The sequence below is a fragment of the Somniosus microcephalus genome, chromosome 7 (assembly GCF_052327205.1).
Source record: "Somniosus microcephalus isolate GS21.2 chromosome 7, FLI_Smic_1.0, whole genome shotgun sequence".
NCBI lineage: Eukaryota > Metazoa > Chordata > Chondrichthyes > Squaliformes > Somniosidae > Somniosus > Somniosus microcephalus.
The window spans coordinates 259,035,341-259,058,571 of record NC_140993.1 but is presented as its reverse complement, the minus strand read 5'-3'; the positions used below and the strand labels follow the sequence as shown (position 1 = coordinate 259,058,571).

The 23,231-nt window shown below is 46.8% G+C and overlaps 1 protein-coding gene across 3 annotated transcripts in view; it reads right to left on the bottom strand.

Moving 5' to 3' along the window:
- Positions 1–23,231, bottom strand: part of znf516 (zinc finger protein 516) — a 248,691-nt gene that overhangs the window by 49,319 nt on the left and 176,141 nt on the right. For all 3 annotated transcript variants that reach the window (XM_085993646.1, XM_085993645.1, XM_085993648.1), the window contains exons 3-4: positions 19,135–20,718; positions 9,364–9,468 (exon numbers count right to left, since the gene is read on the bottom strand). In XM_085993646.1, coding sequence (XP_085849772.1) covers positions 9,364–9,468; positions 19,135–20,718 — 1,689 coding nt within the window. The remainder of the gene's footprint in view (positions 1–9,363; positions 9,469–19,134; positions 20,719–23,231) is intronic.

The following is a 23,231-nucleotide window of genomic DNA, read 5'->3' as shown; positions in this document are numbered from 1 at the left end:
ACATTGCTGTTTTTGAGGCCTTGCTGCGTGCAAATTGGCCTCTACATATCCCTCATTACAACAGTGACTACACTTCAAAAGTACTCCATTGGCTGTAAAGCGCTTTGAGACGCCATGAGGTTGTGAAAGGCGCGGTATAAATGCAATTCTTTCTTTTCTTTGGCTGAATGAATATTTTTTTGATTATGACTCTCGGAAGTGCCTTGGGTCACTTTTTTATGTTAAGACTCCACACTCCCTGACCTGTGCCATGAGTCTCTTGTACGGCACCTTATTGAAGGCCTTCTGAAAGTCCATGTACACCACATCCACTGCATTGCCCTTGTCTACTCTTTCTGTTATTTATTCAAAGAATTTTATGTAATTCTATGTTGTGTGACCGGCTTGGCATTACAATGTGCACTCAATGGGCTCAAATTTCCAAGCCCCGTGGAGGCGGGTTTGGAGGCGGGAGTGGGGGGAAAATTGCAGAATCGGGGGGCACAAACCCTTCCTTCCCCCAACCCGCCTCCATGCCCGTTTCCCAGGAGGCGGGTACTCGACATGTGCCGGGAGCCGCCTCCCCGAGGCGGGAAGGGGTTTAGTGCCAATTAACTGTTTTTGGCCTAATTCCTATTTTTAGCCCTGAAGTGTGGGCTGCCCGACGGCTCCAAACCACGCCAAGATAGCGAGGCGGACCGTCGGGCTGAAGGGCTTGGAAGATTCGAGATGTCCGGTGTTCAGGTGAGTGATGGGTGCATGAGTGCAGAGGTAAGTGTGTTTGGTGTGTGTAAAGTATTTAAATAAGTTTTACTTACCTTTACATACTAATGCAGGCTTCCTTCCTTCAGGTCTCGGGAGTCCCTCATCTCACCGGCACAGAAAGCAGAATGGCCGCGAACTATCAAAAGTTGCAGCATTCTGCTTTCTGTTCTGGAGAGATTTCTAACTGAGTCTGTGGAGAAGGACTCAAGTTAGAAGTCAGATTGTCAGTGTTTGACAGCTTCACAGAGCTGTCAAACGTTGATATTTCATCTGTCAAAAGCTCTTGACAGATGAAATGTCAATCCCTGACATCACCTGTAACCGGGTGTCCCTTAATTGGCCTGCTGAGCCCGCTGGGCGGGCTTAACAAGGTCAATCAAGGGAAAATCGTGTGGGTTGGCCACAAATCGACGGAGGCGGGACTACAACCCAAAAAGTGGGAGTCCCGCCTCCATCACGTCCCCATTGACAAAATCCAGCCCAATGTGTGTCCACCTCTCTGCCACAGGTAAAATGGCAGCTCTGATCAGAGGCTAGGCTACACATAATGGAATGTTACTTAATCAGTTTTTCCAAGTATAACCCGGGGAAGTAATTAAATAATTTTAGAAAAAGACGTACAATTTTAAGATGTGAACTCTGAGACAAGGCCTCTGCAGAACCCTACGGTTGTATAGATGCCTTTAAGGGGAAGCTAGGTAAGAGTACATGAGGGAGAAAGGAATAGAAGGTTAGGCCGATAGGGTGAGATGAAGTAAATAGAGTGGGAAGAAGCTCGTGTGGATCATAAACACTGGCATAGACTGATTGGGCCAAATGGCCTGTTTCTGTGCTGTAAATGCAATGTAATAATATCGTGGAATGCTCCTTTAGAACACACCTAATGCAGCAATAAGCAGGTTATGTTACCAACTGAGGATAAAAGTCTAATTTTTTAAGCTATTATGGCAATTTAACAGTACAATCACTAAAGATACCAGCTACTAAGACAGTTAGCTTGTGGCCAGAAAATAGCAATTTAATACAACACTTAGAGTAGGAGAGTGTGCTAATAGCTGCCTGGAGCCACTGCCCTTTTTAATTTGAACATTTATGCTGAAGAAAGCAATCACTGACAACATTAATTATAAACATTTGAGTAAGAGTGCACACTGCTTGCATTACTTACCATTTGGCCTCTGTCACTTTACATCACTCTGGCTTACCCATGCATCATTCACACTTATAATGATGCACTTACTTATCTGACTGTCTTATATCATATACGGATGTCTTCTTCACAAGCTAAATCCACTGCAGGCTTAACTAGCCGACTTGATTCTTAATGACTGTCTATAACTAAGGACTGCATTTGCTGAATTTTAAAATACCCAAAGCATAAATAGCTAATTCTAAAGCATCCCGATATAGTCTTACTTTTTGACTACAGTAATACATATACTGTGCAGTCGTACCCAGTTTACAATGATTATCAGGGTCGGAGGGGGAACTGTCTTTACACAGGAACAGGAGGAGGCCATTCAGCCCCTCAAGCCTGTTCCGCCATTCAATTAGATCAATGGCTGATCTGTATCTTAACCCCATCTACCTGCCTTGGTTCCATAACCCTTAATACCCTTGCCTAACAAAAATCTAGCAATCTCAGTTTTGAAATTTTCAACTGACCCACTTCCCAGCCTCAACAGCTTTCTGGGAGAAGAGGGTTCCAGATTTCCACTACCTTTTGTGTGAAGAAGTGCTTCTTGACATCACCCCTGAACGGCCTGGCTCTAATTTGAAGGCTACGCCCCCTTGTTCTGGACTCTCCCGCCAGAGGAAGTAGTTTCTCTCTCTCTACAGAGGGATCTGGGGGTACAGATATACTGATCACTAAAAGTAGCGATGCAGGTTAATAAGGCCATAACAGAAGGTTCACTCGGTTGATTCTGGAGATGAGGGGGTTGACGTATGAGGAAAGGTTGAGTAGGTTGGGCCTCTACTCATTGGAGTTCAGAAGAATGAGAGGCGATCTTATCGAAACATATAAGATTGTGAGGGGGCTTGATCGGGTGGATGCGGGGAGGATGTTTCCACTGATGGGTGAGACTAGAACTAGGGGGCATAATCTAAGAATAAGGGGCTGCGCTTTCAAAACTGAGATGAGGAGAAACTTCTTCACTCAGAGGGTAGTAAATCTATGGAATTTGCTACCCCAGAGAGCTGTGGAAGCTGCAATATTAAATACATTTAAAATGGAGATAAACAGTTTCCTAGCAGATAAGGGAATTAGGGGTTACGGGGAGAGGGCAGGGAAGTGGACGTGAGTCTAGATTTGGATCAGCCATGATCCTATTGAATGGCGGAGCAGGCCCGAGGGGCCATATGGCCTACTCCTGCTCCTACTTCTTATGTTCTTATGTAACTTGGAGCACTGTGAACAGTTCTGCTCTCCATATTATAAAAAGGATATCGAGGCACCAGAGAAGGCGCAAAAAGGATTTACTATAATGATACCTGAACTGAGAGGTTATACCTATCAGGAAAGATTGAACAGGCTGGGGCTCTTTTCTCTAGAAAAGAGAAGACTGAGAGTTGACCTGAAAGAGGTCTTCAAGATTATGAAAGGGTTTGATAGGGTAGACGTAGAGAAGATGTTTCCACTTATGGGCGAGGCCAGAACTAGGGGCCATCAACATAAAATGGTCACTAATAAATCCAATAAAGAATTCAGGAAAAACTTCTTTACCCAGAGAGTGGTTAGAATGTGGAACTCGCTACCACATGGAGTGGTTGAGGCGAATAGTATAGATGCATTTATGGGGAAGCTAGATAAACACATGAGGGAGAAAGGAAAAGACGGATACGCTGATAGGGTGAGATGAAGTAGGGTGGGAGGAGGCTCGTGTGGAGCATAAACACCGACTGGCCTATTTCTGTGCTGTAAGTACTTTGTAATACTTGTAATACACTATCAACTCCTTTAATCATCTTAAACACCTCAATTAGATCACCCCTTAGCCTTCTAAACTCAAGGGAATACAAGCCTAGTTTATGCAACCTGTCCTCATTGTTTTACCATTTTAGCCCCGGCATCATTCTGGTGAATCTGCGGTGCATCCCCTCCTGGTGGACTGTAAATTAAGCTGGCCTCTCAGGTCGGGTTCAAGTTTGAATTAGTCATTTTAAATGACGCTCGCTTTTAAGATTACCTATCCATAGTGATTACCGAACATCACTTTCAAAATTAGACAACTGAGACTTAAAGGGACTTAAGAAATTACCTCATCCATGCCCGTCACCTCTAGACTTGACTATTCCAACACTCTCCGGGCCGGCCTCCCATCTTCCACCCTCCATTAACTTCAGCTCATCCAAAACTCTGCTGCCCGTGTCCTAACCCGCGCCAAGTCCCGTTCGCCCATCACCCTCTGTGCTCGCTGACCTACATTGGCTCCCGGTCCAGCAATGCCTCGATTTTAAAATTCTCATCCTTGTTTTCAAATCGCTCCATGGCCTCGCCCCTCCCCATCTCTGTAACCTCCCCCAGCCTTACAACCTTCCGAGATCTCCGTGCTCCTCCAATTCTAGCCTCTTGCCTCAGAGATCGATAGATTTTTAAATACAGGTAGACTATCCTTTATCCGAAAACCTCGGGACCAGCCGTGTTTCGGTTTTCGGAAAATTTCGGATTTCGGAAGGTATTTTATAAGACTGGGAAATTTGTCGGGGGTGGGTCGGCGGGGGTCCGCGGAGGGGTCGTCGGGGTCGGGGTCCGCGGGGGGGTCGGCGGGAGTCGGGGTCGGCGGGGGGGTCGGCGGGAGTCCGCGGGGGGGTCGGCGGGAGTCGGGGTCGGCGGGGGTCCGCGGGGGGGTCGTCGGCGGGGGTCGGGGTCGTGCGCCACTCTGGTCATGTCGTGTGCACGACTTACGCTGAACGAAAAAACCTTCGGTTTTTAGAGGGTTTCGGTTTTCGGAAGTTCGGATAAAAGGTAGTCTACCTGTATTAAGGGAATCAAGGGCTATGGGGATAGTGCAGGAAAGTGGAGATGAGGTGGAAGATCAGGCATGACCTTACTGAATGGCGGAGCAGGCTCGAGGGGCCAAATGGCCGACTCCTGCTCCTATTTCTTATGTTCTTATGTTCTTGCACATCCCTGATTTTAATTGCTCCACCACTGGCGGCTGTGCCTTCTTCTTACGTGTCTCGGTCTCAAATTTTGTTTGATAATCGTTCCCCTGAAGCACCTTGGGACATTTTACGACTTTAAAGATGCTATATAAATAAAAAGGGCAATAGCAGGAACTAAGTGTCACAAAACATATTTGAAAGTTCTCTATCTGAATGCACGTAGCATTCGTAACAAAATAGACGAGTTAAAGGCACAAATAGCTACATATGGGTATGATCTTGTGGCCATTACAGAAACATGGCTGCAGGGTGACAATGCCTGGGAATTAAACATACCAGGTTATTTAACAATCAGGAAGGACAGGCAGGAAGGAAGGGGAGGTGGGGTGGCTATGTTAATAAAGGAAGGAATCACTGTAATACAGAGAAATGATATTGGGTCAAAGGATCAGGATAATGAAACAGTTTGGGTGGAGATAAGGAATAATAAGGGGAAAAAAACACTAGTGGGTGTAGTATATAGGCCTCCGAACAGTCGCAACTCGGTTGGACGGAGTATCAATCAGGAAATAGTTGAGGCTTGTAATAAGGGAACATCTATAATTATGGGGGATTTTAACTATCATATAAATTGGACGAATCAAATTGGGCAGGGCTGCCTTGAGGATGAGTTCATTGAGTGTATTAGGGATGGGTTTCTTGAGCAGTATGTAACTGAACCAACCAGGGGGCAAGCAACCTTAGATCTGGTCCTGTGTAACGAGACAGGATTAATTAAAAATGTCCTAGTAAAGGATCCCCTTGGAATGAGTGACCATAACATGGTTGAATTCCATATTCAGTTAGAGGGTGAGGAGGCTGTATCTCAAACAAGCGTGCTAAGCTTGAATAAAGGAGACTATGAAGGTATGAGAGCGGAATTGAGTAAAGTGGATTGGGAAAATAGGTTAAAGGATAAGACGATACATGATCAGTGGTGTACATTTAAGGAGTTATTTTACAAATTCCAAAAAAAGTATATTCGCTGAGGAAAAAAAGGGTGTAAAAGAAAAGACAGCCATCCGTGGCTAAGTAAAGAAATTAAGGATAGTATTCGACTAAAAACAAGGGCATATAAGGTAGCCAAATCTAGTGGGAGGATAGAGATTTGGCAGATGGAATACAATACTGGAAAGTGTGAGGTTATGCACTTTGGCAGGAAAAATCGTAGAGCAAGTTATTATCTTAATGGCAAGAAACTTGAAAGTACTGAAGTACAAAGGGATCTGGGGGTCCTGGTGCACGAAACTCAAAAGGTTAGTATGCAGGTGCAGCAAGTGATTAAGAAGGCCAATGGAATGTTGGCTTTCATTGCTAGGGGGATAGAATATAAAAATAGGGAGGTATTGCTTCAGTTGTACAAGGTATTGGTGAGACCGCACCTGGAATACTGCATACAGTTTTGGTGTCCATACTTAAGAAAGGACATACTTGCTCTCGAGTCAGTACAAAGAAGGTTCACTCGATTAATCCCGGGGATGAGGGGATGGACATATGAGGAGAGGTTGAGTAGATTGGGACTCTACTCATTGGAGTTCAGAAGAATGAGAGGCGATCTTATTGAAACATATAAGATTATGAAGGGGTTGGATCGGGTGGATGCAGGGAGGATGTTCCAGATGATGGGTGAAACTAGAACTAGGGGGCATAGTCTTAGAATAAGGGGCTGCTCTTTCAAAACTGAGATGAGGAGGAACTACTTCACTCAGAGGGTGGTAGGTCCATGGAATATGCTGCCCCAAAAAGCTGTCAAAGCTACATCATTACATAAATTTAAAACAGAAATAGACAGTTTCCTAGTAGAAAAGGGAATTAAGGGTTACGGGGAGCGGGCAGGAATTTGGACATGAGTCTAGGTTCGGATAGGTCATGGCCCTGTGGGTAGCGGAGCGGGCCCAGGGGCCGTGTAGCCTGATCCTGCTCCTGTTTTCATGTGTCTAATGCTGTTAGATTCAGGAGATAGTCCTGTCATAGTGGATTGGTGGTTAGGATCAGATCAGCCATGATCTTATTGAATGGCGGAGCAGGCTCGAGGGGCCAATTGGCCTACTCCTGCTCCTATTTCTTATGTTCTTATGTTCTTAAATGCAAGTTGTTGTTGTTGTAGTTGAATTGAGCCCCAACAACGGATATTATAGACATGTTTCACAGTTATTCAGTTAATCACTAGAAACAAATGGCCTCTCTGGACAGGTGGCTTTTTAAGACAGATATTTTCATAAACTGAGGATCAGCAACCTTAAAGCCTTTTATGCGATTAAGTATAAAGCAATGGAAATTTTAATTTGTAGAAGTCCTTATTTAGTTTTGATATTTTGGAGACAGTTTTCCCATCGTTCAAAATTTCTGTTTTATTATTTCACTGATAAACATGCTATTTTTCTAGTTCCTAAGATGCATAAAATGAAGCGATAAACCACAGGCAGAGGTTTAATTACACTTTTTAAAAAGAGGAAGGCAAGTCTAGAGGAAGAACACACTCTAACTGAAAATAATAGATTTATTTAAAATTTATAAAGCGCCGTTCACGACCTCAGAACGTCCCAAAGCGCTTTACAGCCAATAAAGTACTTTCTGAAGTGTGGTCACCGTTGTAATGTGGGAAACACAGCAGACAATTTGCGCACAGGAAGCTCCCAAAAACAGCGATGTGATAATGACCAGATAATCTGTTTTTAGTGATGTGGGCTGAGGGATAAATATTGGCCAGGACACCTTGGAGAACTCCCCTGCTCTTCTTCAAAATAGTGCCATGGGATCTTTTAGGTACACCTTGGTTTAACGTCTCATCCAAAAGACGGCATCTCCAACAGTGCAGCCCTCCCTCAGTACTGCACTGGGAGCATCAGCCTAGATTATGGGCTCAAGTATCTGGAGTGGGACTTGAACATACAACCTTCTCTTACATGACCTTTATTTAAACAGAGGTCAATTTGCTGGCCAACATAGACTCGCCATTTTGGATCTCTTCCCCTCCACCGTCACCCCAGTGACATCAGTGATGGGGAAAGGCTGCCTTGAGTCCTAGAGTAGCTCCATTTGTTTTAATGGGGCCTGTAATTCGGACCAGGACCAGGAGACTAATCTGCAGTTCCCTGGTCCCAGAACAATACACCACCTGCTGGGCACTGCTACATACAGAACGGAAAGTAATTCTCCTCATTTTCCTTCCCCTTTAACTAACCGATTACCCATCTTCAGCCAAACTGCCTTTAGCACAGGCTCAAACAGCAACAGCAGCACAAGTTATGGCTCCAAAATAAGCAAACTGGTGGGCAATGACCCATAAATCTCTCCTATTGTTATTTTGTTGACACTCCAAATAGCACAGGCACAATTTTTTTTTACAAAAACAATAAGCAGGATGTTACCAGGGATGAGGGACTTCAGTTATGTGGAGAGGTTTGAAAAGTTAGAACTATTCTCCTTGGAACAGAGAAGGTTAAGAGGTGAGCTAATAGAGGTTTTCAAGATGATGAGGGGTTTTGATAGAGAGAGAAAAACGAATCCCTCCGGCCAGTGGGTCAATAACCAGAGGTCACAGATTTTAAATCATTGGCAAAAGGTCTAGAGGGGAGATGAGGAGAAATGTTTTCACTCAGAGAGTTGTCAGGATCTGGAATGCTTGACCTGAAAAGGTGGTGGAAGCTGATTCCATAAATAATTTTAAAGGGAGTTGGACAGGTACTGGAGGATGAGGAACTCACGGGGTTACGGACAAAAAGCGAAGGTGTGGGACTGAGCACAACGGCTCTTTCAAAGAGCTAGCACAGGCACGATGGGCTGAATGGCCTCCTTCTGTGCTGACATTTCTGTAATTCAAAGATTAAAGTTAATTCTCTAAGGAGCTTGTCCGCATAGCGTGAGTAAAAAAAATTCTGCAGAGTCAGTCTTTTTTTGACACGGAGAGGGAAGGCTGATGAGGAAAGACAGAGAGCACAGAAAAGACCACCATGATCGTCAGAAGAGGGCAGGAATAAAAACAAAATTAAAAATAATAATAATTATGAATAGCAATATAACTCCTGCAAGTTGAAGGTATTTGAACAAACGTAAAGCACGGCCAGTGATTAGTGGGTTAGAACAATCTGTAATAGCTGTATCACTAAACGAACCTGAACTTTGTGAGAATGCTGAAATATATTAAAATGGATGTTATCTCCGCTTCATTTTCATAGTGCTGTTGGCAAATGAATTCATTTACATGTCCAATTCGAACTGTGACAATGACATCTGATAAATATGTAAAAGGTTACTTTACAGCCCAAGAAACAATGACATTTGCTTACGGCGCATACGGAGGTTTTAACTACAGAAATTAATTAGGATTACAGACCCTAGAAGAGTTTGCACATGTCTGTCAATTAGAGGCAGGGTTTCTTTTAGAAGAGATGCTTAAAATGGGGGTGGGGGCGCGGGTGAAATACGAGTGAGGAATAGGAGGCAGTACAACACAATGGAAAGAACCCCTACCTGTGTGGGACCTCATGTGTGTCCTGAGGTGGCTGGGTTGGCTGAAGCACTTCCCGCACTCTCCGCAGATATACTCTCCGTGCTGTGTCTGAGTAGCAAGTATCCCTGCGGTCATTGAGGAAAAGTTGAGAGAAAACATTATTCCAGGAAGATACATCATTAGTATGTGTCGTTATGTGAGGCTACCCTCCAGGCCCCCTTCGGATGACAACTGTCAGGCTTCATCACCGCAACCTCTGTCAGGGTGAGCACACCACAGGATTGAGAGGCTGCATGAATTACATCGAATTAAAAGACGTGCCCTGTGATGTGCCCACTCTAGGCATGTCAGGTGTGTGCATTTCAGACCAGATGGATCCACTCTTCAATCCATCACCCATCCCCATCCAGTAGGCATGTTAGGCAGATCAAACTGGCAGAGATAAGTCTTACGGATAATGGGAAGTGAGAAGGACCAGTGTTTCACTATCCCTTCCGGCTACAAATACCTTGGAGACGAGTGCAAAGTGAGCAGAGACATCACGGGCTGATCAAATCCCACCACCCCCCCCACCCCGCCATGCCTTCTACCTGCCCCACCATTGCCTCTCCGACCTCGAACCTTCAAGGCACAGACTCTTCAGACATCTATGAATGAAAGTGTCATCACACAAGACCACTCAAGAAGGAAAGAAAAATTCCTGCCTTCTTGCTTTGAGAAACAAGCGCAAAACTGCTTCATTCAAAATGGCACTGCTCACGGGCAGGTTTATATCTTGCAACATATATTTTCATAATGTTTCTGCTTGCTAATAAAACAATAATAAAGGTAAAAGATTCATTGGAATTAATCATTTTCACCTGCACATTCTCGTGTGTACTCAATATTTCTATCAGCATTTTCTGCCTAGCAACAGAAACTACTCAGCATATCCTGGTAAGTTTAATAAAACAACAACAACAACAACTCGCATTTACATAGCGCCTTTAACCTAGTAAAATGCCCCAAGATGCTTCAGGGGAGTGTTGTCAAACAAAATTTGCCGCCGAGCAACGTGAGGAGCTATCAGGACAGGTGACCAAAAGCTTGCTCAAAGAGGTAGGTTTTAAGGAGCAACTTAAAGGAGGAGAGAGAGAGGCGGCGAGGTTTAAGGAGGGAATTCCAGAGCTTAGGGCCCAGGCAGCTGAAGGCACGGCCGCCAATAGCGGAGCGATTAAAACAAGGATAAAACCCGTTTATATAACATATCTAACTTATTCATCTGCAACTAATCATACAGGATTATGGAATTAAAAAGTATCCTAAATCTGTTCAACACAACAGATTTTTATTCCAAATAATCCTGGTCTCAATCTTCTGAATAGGTTTAGGAGAAACCCTTGGAACTTAGGAATGTTGGTTTAACGTCTCCTCCGAAGCTGTTATTTCAAACTATCCTAATAAAGCAGCAGTTTATGAACTGCATGGTTGCCTTTGGGAATCGTACCATCGAACTTGCAACCTTGCAAATATTGCTTTCCCTGACTGGAAGCTCCTGTCAGCATTCTCTCTTTATTCTGGAATGAATAAGAGGTTAAATTCCTTTTAATCAAAGACGCGAGGCAGGAAATGTAGTGTGGCATAAGCAGATAGCAGTAGATTGTTACTGTGATTCAGAACAAGCTCAACAAAACTAGGGGGACTTAACTATGGGCAAAGAAGCAGGGGGAGTGGGACTAATTCTATAAAATTCTAACAGGACTAGACAGACTAGATGCAGGAAGGATGTTCCCGATGGCGGGGGAGTCCAGAACCAGGGGTCACAGACTAAGGATAAGGGGTAAGCCATTTAGGACAGAGATGAGGAGGAATTTCTTTACCCAGAGAGTGGTGAACCTGTGGAATTCTCTACCACAGAAGACAGTTGAGGCCAATTCATGAAATGTATTCAAGAAGGAGTTAGATATATTTCTTAAGGCTAAGGGGATCAAGGGATATGGGGAGAAAGCAGGGACCGGGTACTGAATTTGGATGATCAGCCATGATCGCACTGAATGGCGGAGCAGGCTCGAGGGGCCAAATGGCCTACTCCTGCTCCTATCTTCTATGTTTCTAATTGGACCGCTCTTTTAAAGAGTGGGCACCGGCACGATGGGCCGAATGGACTCCTTCTGTGCTGTATGATTCTATGTTCAGGCGGGGGGAGAGTGCATTATATGCCCCATTCTCCATCATTATTGCCTCAGCGAGGCTGGATGCTACTTACAACAGCATTCAACAGGTGCACAGTGTTGCTAGGCGATAGGAAATGTGGAGGAGACTTTAAATGCCTGCAGCAGACACTATGATGGACTCAGAAAGCAATGCAGTGCACCGAGTCCTTGGCGATCTTTTTACAGTAATATCACACAGCACTTTTTGTTAGTAGATACTATTGAACTTGCTAGAAGAGGGACAAGATTATGCCTTTCTCCAACTGACTGCAGCCTGACTGGCCATTTGCACTTCAACAACATGTAATTCATTGTGCAAACTCCTTTAGAGATGTTTTGATGTGAAATAAATTATGTAAATTCATGTATCATGTAAGATAAAAGTACAATTTGGGTGTGCAATTACACAGATGTTTGGGGGGGAATTATAGGTAGAAATTGTGATTTCAATGGGCCAAACCTTGTTGGAAAAATAACTGTTAATGTCGCACGCCGTTATTAATGCGCAAGTTCAGGGGATGAAGAGATACGCCGTGAGTTACGAATTTCCAGAGCTTGCTGGTCGATTTACGGCACTCCACCGTTTGCTTCGTACAAACGGTATCTCGTCTGTAGCCTCCCTATTATTTTTATAAACTTGCTGGATTTGCACATTAATTGCTTATAAAACCCGCCGCAACACTCAACGGCATTAGCATCACCGAATTCCCCACCATCAACATCCTGGGGGTCACCATTGACCCGAAACTTAACTGGACCAGCCACATAAATACTGTGGCAACAAGAGCAGGTCAGAGGCTAGGTATTCTGTGGCGAGTGTCTCACCTCCTGACTCCCCAAAGACTTTCCACCATCTACAAGGCACAAGGAGTGTGATGGAATACTCTCCACTTGCCTGGATGAGTGCAGCTCCAACAACACTCAAGAAGCTCGACACCATCCAGGTAAAAAGCAGCCTGTTTGATTGGCACCCCATCCACTACCTTAAACATTCACTCCCTCCACCACCGGCACATCGTGGCTGCAGTGTGTACCATCTACACGATGCACTGCAGCAACTCGCCAAGGCTTCTTCGGCAGCACCTCCCAAACCCACAACCTCTTCCACCTAGAAGGACAAGGGCAGCAGGTGCATGGGAACACCACCACCTCCAAGTTCCCCTCCACGTCACACACCATCCTGACTTAGAAGTATATCGCCGAGCCTTCATCGTCGCTGGGTCAAAATCCTGGAACTCCCTCCCTAAGAGCACTGTGGGAGTACCTTCACCACAAGGACTGCAGCGGTTCAAGAAGGCGGCTCACCACCACCTTCTCCAGGGCAATTAGGGATGGGCAATAAATGCTGGCCTTGCCAGCGACGCCCACACCCCATAAGCGAATTAAAAAAAACACAACAACTTGTATTCACATAGTGCCTTTAATGTAGTAAAATGTCCCAAGGCGCTCTACAGGAGTGTTATAAAACAAAATTTGACACCGAGCCACATAAGGAGAAATGGTTGGTCAAAGAGGTAAGTTTTAAGGAGCGTCTTAAAGGAGGAAAGAGAGGTGGAGAGGTTTAGGCAGGGAATTCCAGAGCTTAGGGCCTAGGCAGCTGAAGGCACGGCCACCGATGGTTGAGCGATTGTAATCAGGGATGCTCAGGAAGCTAGAATTAGAGGAGTGCAGATATCTCGGTGGGGTTGTGAGGCTGAAGGAGATTACAGAGATAGGGAGAGGCGAGGCCATGGAGGGATTTGAAAATAAGGATGAGAATTTTAAAATCGAGGCATTGCTTAACCGGGAGCCAATGTAGGTTAGCGAGAACAGGGTGATGGGCAAACGGGACTTGGTGCGAGTTGGGACACGGGCAGCCGAGTTTTGGATGACCTCAAGTTTACGTAGGGTAGAATGTGGGAGGCCAGCCAGGAGTGTGTTGGAATAGTCAAGTCTAGAGGTAACAAAGGCATAGATGAGGGTTTCAGCAGCGGATGAGCTGAGGCAGGGGCGGAGACGGGTGATGTTACGGAGGTGGAAATAGACGGTCTTAGTGATGGCGCGGATTTGTGGTCGGAAGTTCATTCCAGGGTCAAATATGACACCAAGGTTGCGAACAGTCTGGTTCAGCCTCAGACAGATGCTCGGGAGAGGGATGGAGTCAGTGGCTAGGGAACGGAGTTTGTGGCGGGGACCAAAGACAGTGGCGTCAGTCTTTAATTGGAAGAAATTTCTGCTCATCCAGAACTGTGTCGGACAAGCAGTCTGACAATTTAGAGACCGTGGAGGGGTCGAGAGAAGAGGTAGTGAGGTAGAGCTGGGTGTCGTCAGCGTACATGTGGAAACTGACGCTGTGTTTTTGGATGATGTCGCCAAGGGGCAGCATGTAGATGAGAAATAGGAGGGGGCCAGGGATAGATCATTGGGGGACACCAGAGGTAACGATGCGGGAGCGGGAAGAGAAGCCATTGCAGGTGATTCTCTGGTTACGATTAGATAGATAAGAATGGAACCAGGCGAGTGCCGTCCCACCCAGCTGGACGACAGTGGAGAGGCGTTGGAGAAGGATGGCGTGGTTAACCGTGTCAAAGGCTGTGGACAAGTCAAGAAGGACGAGGAGGGATAGTTTACCTTTGTCTCAGTCCCAAAGGATGTAATTTGTGATTTTGATGAGAGCCATTTCAGTACTGTGGCGGGGCGGAAACCTGATTGGAGGGATTCAAACATGGAGTTGCGGGAAAGATGGGCACGGATTTGAGAGACGGCAACACGTTCAAGGACTTTGGCGAGGAAAGGGAGGTTGGAGATGGGGCGGTAGTTTGCAGGGATGAAGGGATCAAAGGTTGGTTTTTTGAGGAGAGGGGTGATGATGGCAGCTTTGAGGGAGAGTGGGACAGTACCTGAGGAGAGCGAACCGTTAACAATATCAGCTAACATGGGAGCCAGAAAAGGAAGTTGGGTGGTCAGCAGTTTGGTGGGAATAGGGTCGAGTGAGCAGGAAGTGGGTCTAATGGACAAGATGAGCACAGAGAGGTTATGAGGGGAAATCGGAGAGAAACTGGAGAAAGATACGAGTTCAGGGCTAGGGTAGGGGGGATTCTTAGAGGAAGTTTGGCCCGGTGGGCTAGGGGAAGGAAGGGAAGTGGCAGAGGCAGCGAACGGATGGTCTCAATCTTAGAGACAAAGAAGTCCATGAGCTCCTCACACCTGCTGTCATAACAACTCACTGCGTAAACAGTTTTTTCCTCATGTCGTCTCTGGTTCTTTTGCCAATTTCTTTAAATCTGTGCCCTCTGGTTACCGACCCTTCTACCACTGAAAACAGTTTCTAAAGAGAACAACCCCAGCTTCTCCAATCTCTCTACATAACTGAATTTGTGCCTGCCCATATATCAACGGTTTTAATAGAGTAAATAAGGAGAAACTGTTTCCACTGGCGGAAAGGTCGGTAACCAGAGGACACAGATTTAAAATAATTGGCAAAAGAACCAGAGGGGGAGATGAGGAGGATGTTTTTGTTACTTGGCGAGTTGTTCTGATCTGGAATGCACTGCCTGAAAGGGCGGTGGAAGCAGATTCAATAGTAACTTTCAAAAGGGAATTAGATAAATACTTGAAAAGGAAAAATTAGCAGGGCAATGGGGAAAGAGCAGGATGGGGATTGGGACCAATTGGATTAGCTCTTTCAAAGAGCCGGCACAGGCACGATGGGCCGAATGGCCTTGTACTGTGCTGTATGAGTCTGCAAGATCCTGCAAATCCATTGGCAGGATAGGCGCACCAACGTCAGTGTTCTCACTCAGGCCAACATCCCCAGCATCGAAGCTTTGACCACGCTTGATCAGCTCCGATGGACGGGTCACATTGTCTGCATGCCTGATACGAGACTCCCAGAGCAAGCGCTCTACTCGGAGCTCCGGCACGGCAAGAGAGCCCCAGGTGGGCAGAGGAAACGCTTCAAGGACACCCTCAAAGCCTCCCTGAAAAAGTGTAACATCCCCATCGACACCTGGGAATCCCTGGCCCAAGACCGCACAAAGTGGAGGAGAAGCATCCGGGAAGGCGCCGAACACCTCGAGTCTCTTCGCCAGGAGCAAGCGGAAGCCAAGCGCAGGCAGCGCAAGGTGCGCACGTCAACCCAAGCACCCCACCCACCCGCCCCTTCAACCACTGTCTGCCCCACCTGTGACAGAGACTTTAGGTCCCGCATTGGACTCATCAGTCACCTGAGAACTCATTTTTAATGTGGAAGCAAGTCATCCTCGGTTCCGAGGGACTGCCTAAGAAGAAGACTGTGCTGTATGAGTCTAATTAAATAAGGTAGTATGGGCTAAAAATTCAGTTGGGCGCCGTTTGGGGCGCCAAGCTCGCCTGGGCGCCGGAATTACCGCTGCGAGCGGAGCCACTTGCGCCATCCGGATATTCAGTTTCTGCGCCCCAAATGGAAGCGGGCCGCTACTCGAGGCTTCCCGCGCCCCGCTTGGGGCGCTCACCCTGAATATCGGCGCGCTAAGGGCCGCAGCGCCACACGCTGCGACACGGCACGCTGCGGTACTGCAGGCCTTCCTCCCACTGTTAAGGGGGAGGTGCCTGCAACAGCGCGAGCCCCGATCGCGAGTGCCAGCAAATGAGCCCAGCACCAAGGAGAAGTGCCGGGCTCTCGGGAAACAGCCGGCAATGCCACGGGGTGGGTGGGGGGGGGGGGGTTAGGAGGCTGGGGACGGAGGTGCTGGCAGGCGGCCGCCCGCACCTCCACCTTAACTAGCGCCACTACCGCCACAGGTAGGCCCCTGTGAACCGGTCGCTAGTTGCGACCGGCGCTAAAGAGGCGGGCGCGACCAAATATGGTCATCGGGGCGGGAGCGGGGCGCTGCGCACACCGATGACGTCATCGGTGGCAGCGCAGCGCTACAGGCTAACGCCGCCATTAGCGCCCCGCTAAATATCGCGGTAGGTGTGGCCAGTGGCGCTAAAGCCACTGAGTGCCCTCTTTGGGCGCAAACTGGCGGCGCAGGCCACTGAATTTCTAGGCCAATATGTCCCACCCTCTGTCATTACTGCCTGAGTGACGCTGGATGCTACTTCCACCAGCATTCAACAGGTGTACAGTGTTACCAGGCAACGGGAAACGTGGAGGAAGCTTTAAAGGCCTGCAGAGGGCACTATAATGGAGTGAGGGACTGACGCTAAACAATACCTAATTGCTTCAATTTTTGGGAGAGTAGCGGGGAGAGTAAAATGATTCCAGCTGGGTGAGGCTGCCTGGCCCTTTAAGTTGCTGCAGGTATTCAATCCCGCAGCAGCATTCAAACTCTCCACCCCACCGCCCCCACCCTCAAACCCACCGCATTCAGTGCCGAGATCCCAACCGCAGGTGGGAATAAGCACCATGAGCAGTCGGAAAACATTTACATGAGGCCGACCGGGGCAATTCTGCTGCTGTCAGCATGAGGCACAAACAGATGAAATTGATGGGCAGGAAAAGACCATCGCGTCCATCAAGCCTGCCCCATGACAGCTCCAGCATCATGTCCAGACACTCCAGGAGCATTTAAACCTTGGTGTTTGAAATTGTTAAAATGTTTAACTTGAGTACAGAAGATTAAGGGGTGATCTAATTGAGGTGTTTAAGATAATTAAAGGAGTTGATAGGGTGGATAGAGAGAAACTACTTCCTGTGGTGGTAGAGTCCAGAACAAGGGGGCATAACCTTAAAATTAGAGCCTGGCCGTTCAAGGGGTGATGTCAGGAAGCACCTCTTCACACAAAGGGGAGTGGAAATCTGGAACTCTCTCCCCTAAAAAGCTGTTGAGGCCGGGGGTCAATTGAAAATTTCAAATCGGAGATTGATATTTTTGTTGGCTAAGGGTATTAAAGGATACAGAACCAAGGCGGGTAGATGGAGTTAAGATACAGATCAGCCACGATCTAACTGAATGGCGGAACAGGCTCGAGGGGCTGAATGGCCTCCTCCTGTTCCTGTGTTCCTATTCCTATGTTAACTATGAATTTCTATTAAGAACGGCCAATGTCCTGTCTTCAGTAATGAATTTCAACTGTTCTAATTAATCGCAAACTGTTTATCATGTTTCTGAATATACAAAATCTCTAAGGGGGAAAATTGGCTTGTGCCCCCTTTTGGGGCACTAACTTTTTTTAGCGTCCCGAAAATGTTAGCGCCCCCGCGGCCGAAATTCAATGGTAGCGCCCCAAGCAGGAGGCGGGACACTACTAGAAGTGCACCCTGACGTAAGAAAACTACTAGGCTCTTGGTCTAAGCGTTAAACAAAGCTTTAATCAACTGTTTTACAACATGGAGGTCTAGTTGTGTCCTTCACTAGTTCCTGTTAAGAATGTCCTGCGCAAGCTGAGCCCGTGCCCGAGTATTTATACTCTCCCTGGACAGTGCCACCCGCAGGCCGCTCAGTATTATTTCATAAGTCTTTCTTTCATGAATGACTGATTCATGTCACACCCCCTCCCTCTTGGGGCGCTCCCATTGAATATTGCGGCGCTACGTGCAGCAGCGCCACGCGAGCCGGCACGTAGCACCGCGGTACTGCAGGCCTCCCTCCCCCGATTAAAGGGGAAGGGCCTAGCACCGGGGCCCCGTTGGACCACCGGGGAGCGGGGTGCCGGGAAAATTGCCCGATCGCGGCCGGCACCCCCGCAGCAGGAGGCCAGGTGCTGGCAGGCAGCCCCCAAAAGAAAATGGCCGCCCGGCACCTGCCCTTTAATTATTGTTGCCCCGGCCGCAAAAACGCCCACCTGACCCTGTCCAGCGGTAGGTCAGGGGGCGCGAGCCAAGTTTGCGGCCGGGGCGCGAGTGGGGCGCTGCGCATAGCGATGACGTTATCGGTGGAGGCGCTACCGTCACTGCTAACCTCCTGCTGAATTTCGCGGGAGGCGTTAGCGCCCCCCGGGGTGCTAACAGGAGGGTCAAAGCAACTGAATTTTTCCCCCTAAGTCTTTATTGAGGTGATGACATTTATTAAACCCCTTTTCCTCCAATAACCTAGGGCATATTCAGTCATTGGCTGTTTACTTGATAACTATCACTGTCATATAAACCTATGCTATATAAGTGTAGTCACTGTTGTACAGGAAATCTCTTTTTACCAGCACCTAAATATCCAGAAACCTCTCTTAACTGGCAAAATTCAGGAGTAGGTTCAGGTAAGTTTTACTATACATTAGTGGCCGTGTAACCGGGGTTCCTGGATCTGTGGCCATGTAACCGGGGTTCCTGCACCTGTGGCCGTGCAACAGGAACTCCTGGATCTGTGGCCGTGTAACCGGGACTCCTGCACAAGTGCCGTGTAACCGGGGCTCCTGCACCTGTGGCTGTGTACGGGGCTCTCGTACCTTGGTAAGTATACCGCTCTGTAATCCGGACTTTTTGATCAACCGGCACCATGCCGGTCCCATCGGTGCCGGATAAAAAAAAGAGTTTCCTGTACCATTATTGAGGCTTAAACAGCTCATTTATTTGTTACTAATCTAAACATTCATTGTGAAACCAGCTCACGTGAGCCATTAGACAGAAAACCCCACTCTCTTGAAAAAAAAGCACACTCTCTTATTGTAGAGTTTCAAAACTGACTGGAAGACTAACTTTACCTGTGCCTGTTGGATCCAAAAAGGGGCTGTTTGCTCCCCAGCTTTGGTACAAGGCAGACAGGTCTTGCGGACTGTAGGTTGTAAGCATGTTAAAAGCGTCCACGTGCTTGGACATGTCTCCCGGTTCTGGAGGTGACTCCTGCTCGACAGCGCGTACAGATGTAGAGAGTCCCACTGGATTGGAGCGAGGCGGCATTAATAGATTCATCTGCCCCTCTAGTACGCAGTTCCCTGGTGATGCCAGCTCGTTTGTCCCTGTCGACCTGCACTCTTGTTGAAGCAGAGCAGTGGCTTTATGCTTAGTGTGCTGGTCACCTTTGGGCAAGGCTTGGTAATCTGGCTCGAGACGGACTTGGATCTTTGTTGGGTAAGGTTGGCAATGACTACCAGAAAGTGCGCAACCAACACCCTCCTCTTGAAAAAATAGATCTCGGTATTTTGTAATACTCTCCATTGGTACACCGTATCTCAGAACTGCGGAACGGGTATTAAAAAACTTGTTTGCAAAATTACCAGCTTGTAATGTTTTGTGCTGTAAACCTGTATTTGACCTCAGTTTTAGTTCTGAAGTAAAACCGTATTCCTTATGGCTGTTGTTTGATCTCTGGCACCAGTAAGTATCTAGACCTGGGCCTGCTGGAGGGATGGAAACTCTGGACTGTGATGGATCAAGTAACTTGCTAGCAATCCCCGAGGCCAAGAGAGCAGCTTTGGGTGTTGGTGATTTGCTCTGACAGGGGGGGTGGGTACGTACCGGTCTGGAGGTGGGCATGGGAGAGCTCTCCTTACCATTCAGCACAGGAGGAGGGCCCGTGCGCCTACTGCCAGCGACACCAGCCAAGTCGTGATCCGTGGCCTTCAACCCATTCCTGGGAAGCCATTTTGGAGCTGGGGCATTGTGGTTCAACTTGTGAATGACGCGTTGATGCATCAAGAGAACTTCAGGGTAAAGAGTTGCGTGATTACAAAACTGGCAAAAATGCATGATCATTGCATTCTGTGGCGATGAGGTAGGCGAGTCCTTCAGAACAAAATTATCCTTGCAAGTAACGTTTTTAAAAAATGTCGAGGTCAAATCCAAAGGGAATTCATCCTGGGCTGTATTTCTGTTGGTGTCGATGGTGTGGACTTTATCTGCGTCTTGTGAAGGCCTTTCCACACTTAAAATGTTGCGATTTGAACTCTGCAACTGAGGCGACCCTGAGCTCTTTGACATCATTCCACTGTTTGACATATTCTGACAACCTGGGGGAGAGCTGGACTGAAGGGTGTTTTCCACGACGCTGTAAAATCCAATAAGCTGCTGTTTCTGTTGTCCCATTGGTACTTCCGTTTCAGAAGTAGAACAATATTCCTCCGAGGCTGCGGCGATCCCTTTAGCATCCAAACAGCGAGTGGTATCGCTAGAAGAAAGAAAGACTCCAGCTGTATCAGGCAAAGGGGTGTGAATCCTGTTGGTGGGCTCTGGAATATCCGCATTAGATTCGTTCTGAGGAGCTGTGTGATGGCAGTCCATGTGGCAACTGAGTGGAGGCGACTCAGTCACTGTGTAGTCAAAAGGAAAACATTTGTATGGCTTTTCTCCTGGGAAGATATAATAAAACACAACAGGCTTTCAAAAACAGATGCATTCACAATTAAAATACATTTACTGTATTACACTCCAGGAAGAACTGGTGGTACCAATCTTATGAAAAAGACGTGCCTTTTTACAGCTCTTTTCACAACCTCAGGACATCCCAAAAGCACTCTGAAGTGTGTGGTCACTGCTGTAATGTGGGAAACGCAGCAGCCAATTGGCGCACAGCAAGCTCCCACAAACAACAATGAAATAAATGACCAGATCATCTGTTTTAGTGATGTTGGTTGAGGGATAAATATTGGCCAGGACCCTAGGGAGACCCCCCCCCCGCCCCTGCTCTTCTTCAAAATGGTGGCCGTGGGATCTTTTACGTAAACCCGAGAGGACAGGCGGGGCCTCGATTTAACGTCTCATCCGAAAGATGGCACCTCCGGCAGCACTCTCACCTACACTAGAGAGTTACAAAGTGTTGGCTATTTGTGTTTTGTTCACTTCTGGATCGTGTTCAGTTTTATGTGAAGCTAACTGGCAAATAATGTAATTTGGCATCACCCTGCTAAATTGGCAAAAGGCAAAATTAAATTCCAAAATCAAAACCGTTCTGGGTGCATGTTATGTTTGAAAGGGCACATCACCATTCTAAGTCATAGAATCATAGAAGTTTAAGGCACAGATGGAGGCCATTCGGCCCATCATGTCTGTGTCCGCTGAAAAAGAGCTATCCAGCCTAATCCCACTTTCCAGCTCTTGGTCCGTAGCCCTGTAGGTTACGGCACTTCAAGTGCATATCCAAGTACTTTTTAAATGCGACGAGGGTTTCTGCCTCTACCACCCTTTCAGGCAGTGAGTTCCAGACCCCCACCACCTTCAGGGTGAAAAAAAATTCTCCTCAACTCCCCTCTAATCCTTCTACCAATTACTTTAAATCTATGCCCCCTGGTTATTGACCACTCTGCTAAGGGAAATAGGTCCTTCCTATCCACTCTATCTAGGCCCCTCATAATTTTATACACCTCAATTAAATCTCCCCTCAGCCTCCTCTGTTCCAAAGAAAACAACCCCAGCCTATCCAATTTTTCCTCATAACTAAAATTCCCCAGTCCTGGCAACATCCTCGTAAATCTCCTCTGTACCCTCTCTAGCTCAATCACATCTTTCCTGTAATGTGGTGACCAGAACTGTACGCAGTACTCCAGCTGAGACCTAGCCCGTGTTTTATACAGTGTTGTCTTTCAGATACATCATCAAATGGATCTAACCAGAGCTTTCTTTATTATATTATATAGAATAAAATATAAAAACAAAGGTTTGACATGCACATATGTATAGCCTCCAAAAGATGTGCAAATTAAATGATAAATAAAAAATCAGTAGATCCCTTATTAATATCATGACTTGGGAAAATTGAAAATACTTTCTATGTTTAAATTTTTGTGAACATTTCTACTTTCAACTAACCAATGAACATTAATAAATACAGCTACCAGGTGAAAACATCTCTAAGCTCTTCACACATTTAATGACTTTAAAAGTGCAATCTCTTATTTTGGCAAACTAAAGCATTTGCTGCCTGTGTCCTAACTCGCACCAAGTCCCGTTCACCCATCACCCCTGTGCTCGCTGACCTACATTGGCCCCCAGTACGGCAACACCTCAATTTTAAAATTCTCGTCCTTGTTTTCAAATCCCTCCATGGCCTCGTCACTCCCTATCTCTGTAACCCCCTCCAGCCCCACAACAACCCTCAGAGATCTCTGCGCTCCTCCAATTCTGGCCTCTTGCGCATCCCCGATTTTATTCGCTCCACCATTGGTGGCCGGGCCTTCAGCTGTCTATCCCTAAGCTCTGGAATTCCCTCCCTAAACCTCTCCTCCTTTCTACCTCTCTCTCCTCCTTTAAGACGCTCCTTAAAGCTTAACCTCTTTGACCAGGCTTTTGGTCACCTGTCCTAATATCCCCTTATGTGGTTCGGTCTCAAGTTTTGTTTGTGCAGCGCCTTGGGACGTTTATACTACATTAAAGGCACTGTATTGTTGCTGTTGTTGCTGGAAGGTGACACTGGGTGAAGAGACTGTGGATATCGGAACCACTATACAACAAGGCAGTGGTTGAACGGCACTAAAATAAACATTGGCCTGCCAAAAACTGTCATTAATGCATCTTCTAGTATTCATGAGTAGCTGCACACAAGGACTCTTTCAAATGGAGGGCAATGCATGGAGCATGGAAAGGCAATAGAAAGGGCTCACCTTGGTTATTTGGACTAGTTACACTAGGTACTGGTACATCGCTATACCTACTGACCTTGGTCTATTGGATCAGCCTGATGCATAATAAGTTCACATAATTCATGTCCTGTCCATTTAACAAGTCAAAATCAGCGTTGTTTATGTGCGTGTCAAAGCCTAACTGCACAGGGCTGGTCTACAAAACCCTAAAAGAACGTTGATGCACTATCAACAACACCAAAGACTACGAGATGGACTTATATGAAGTAGGCTTTTATTGACTAAGA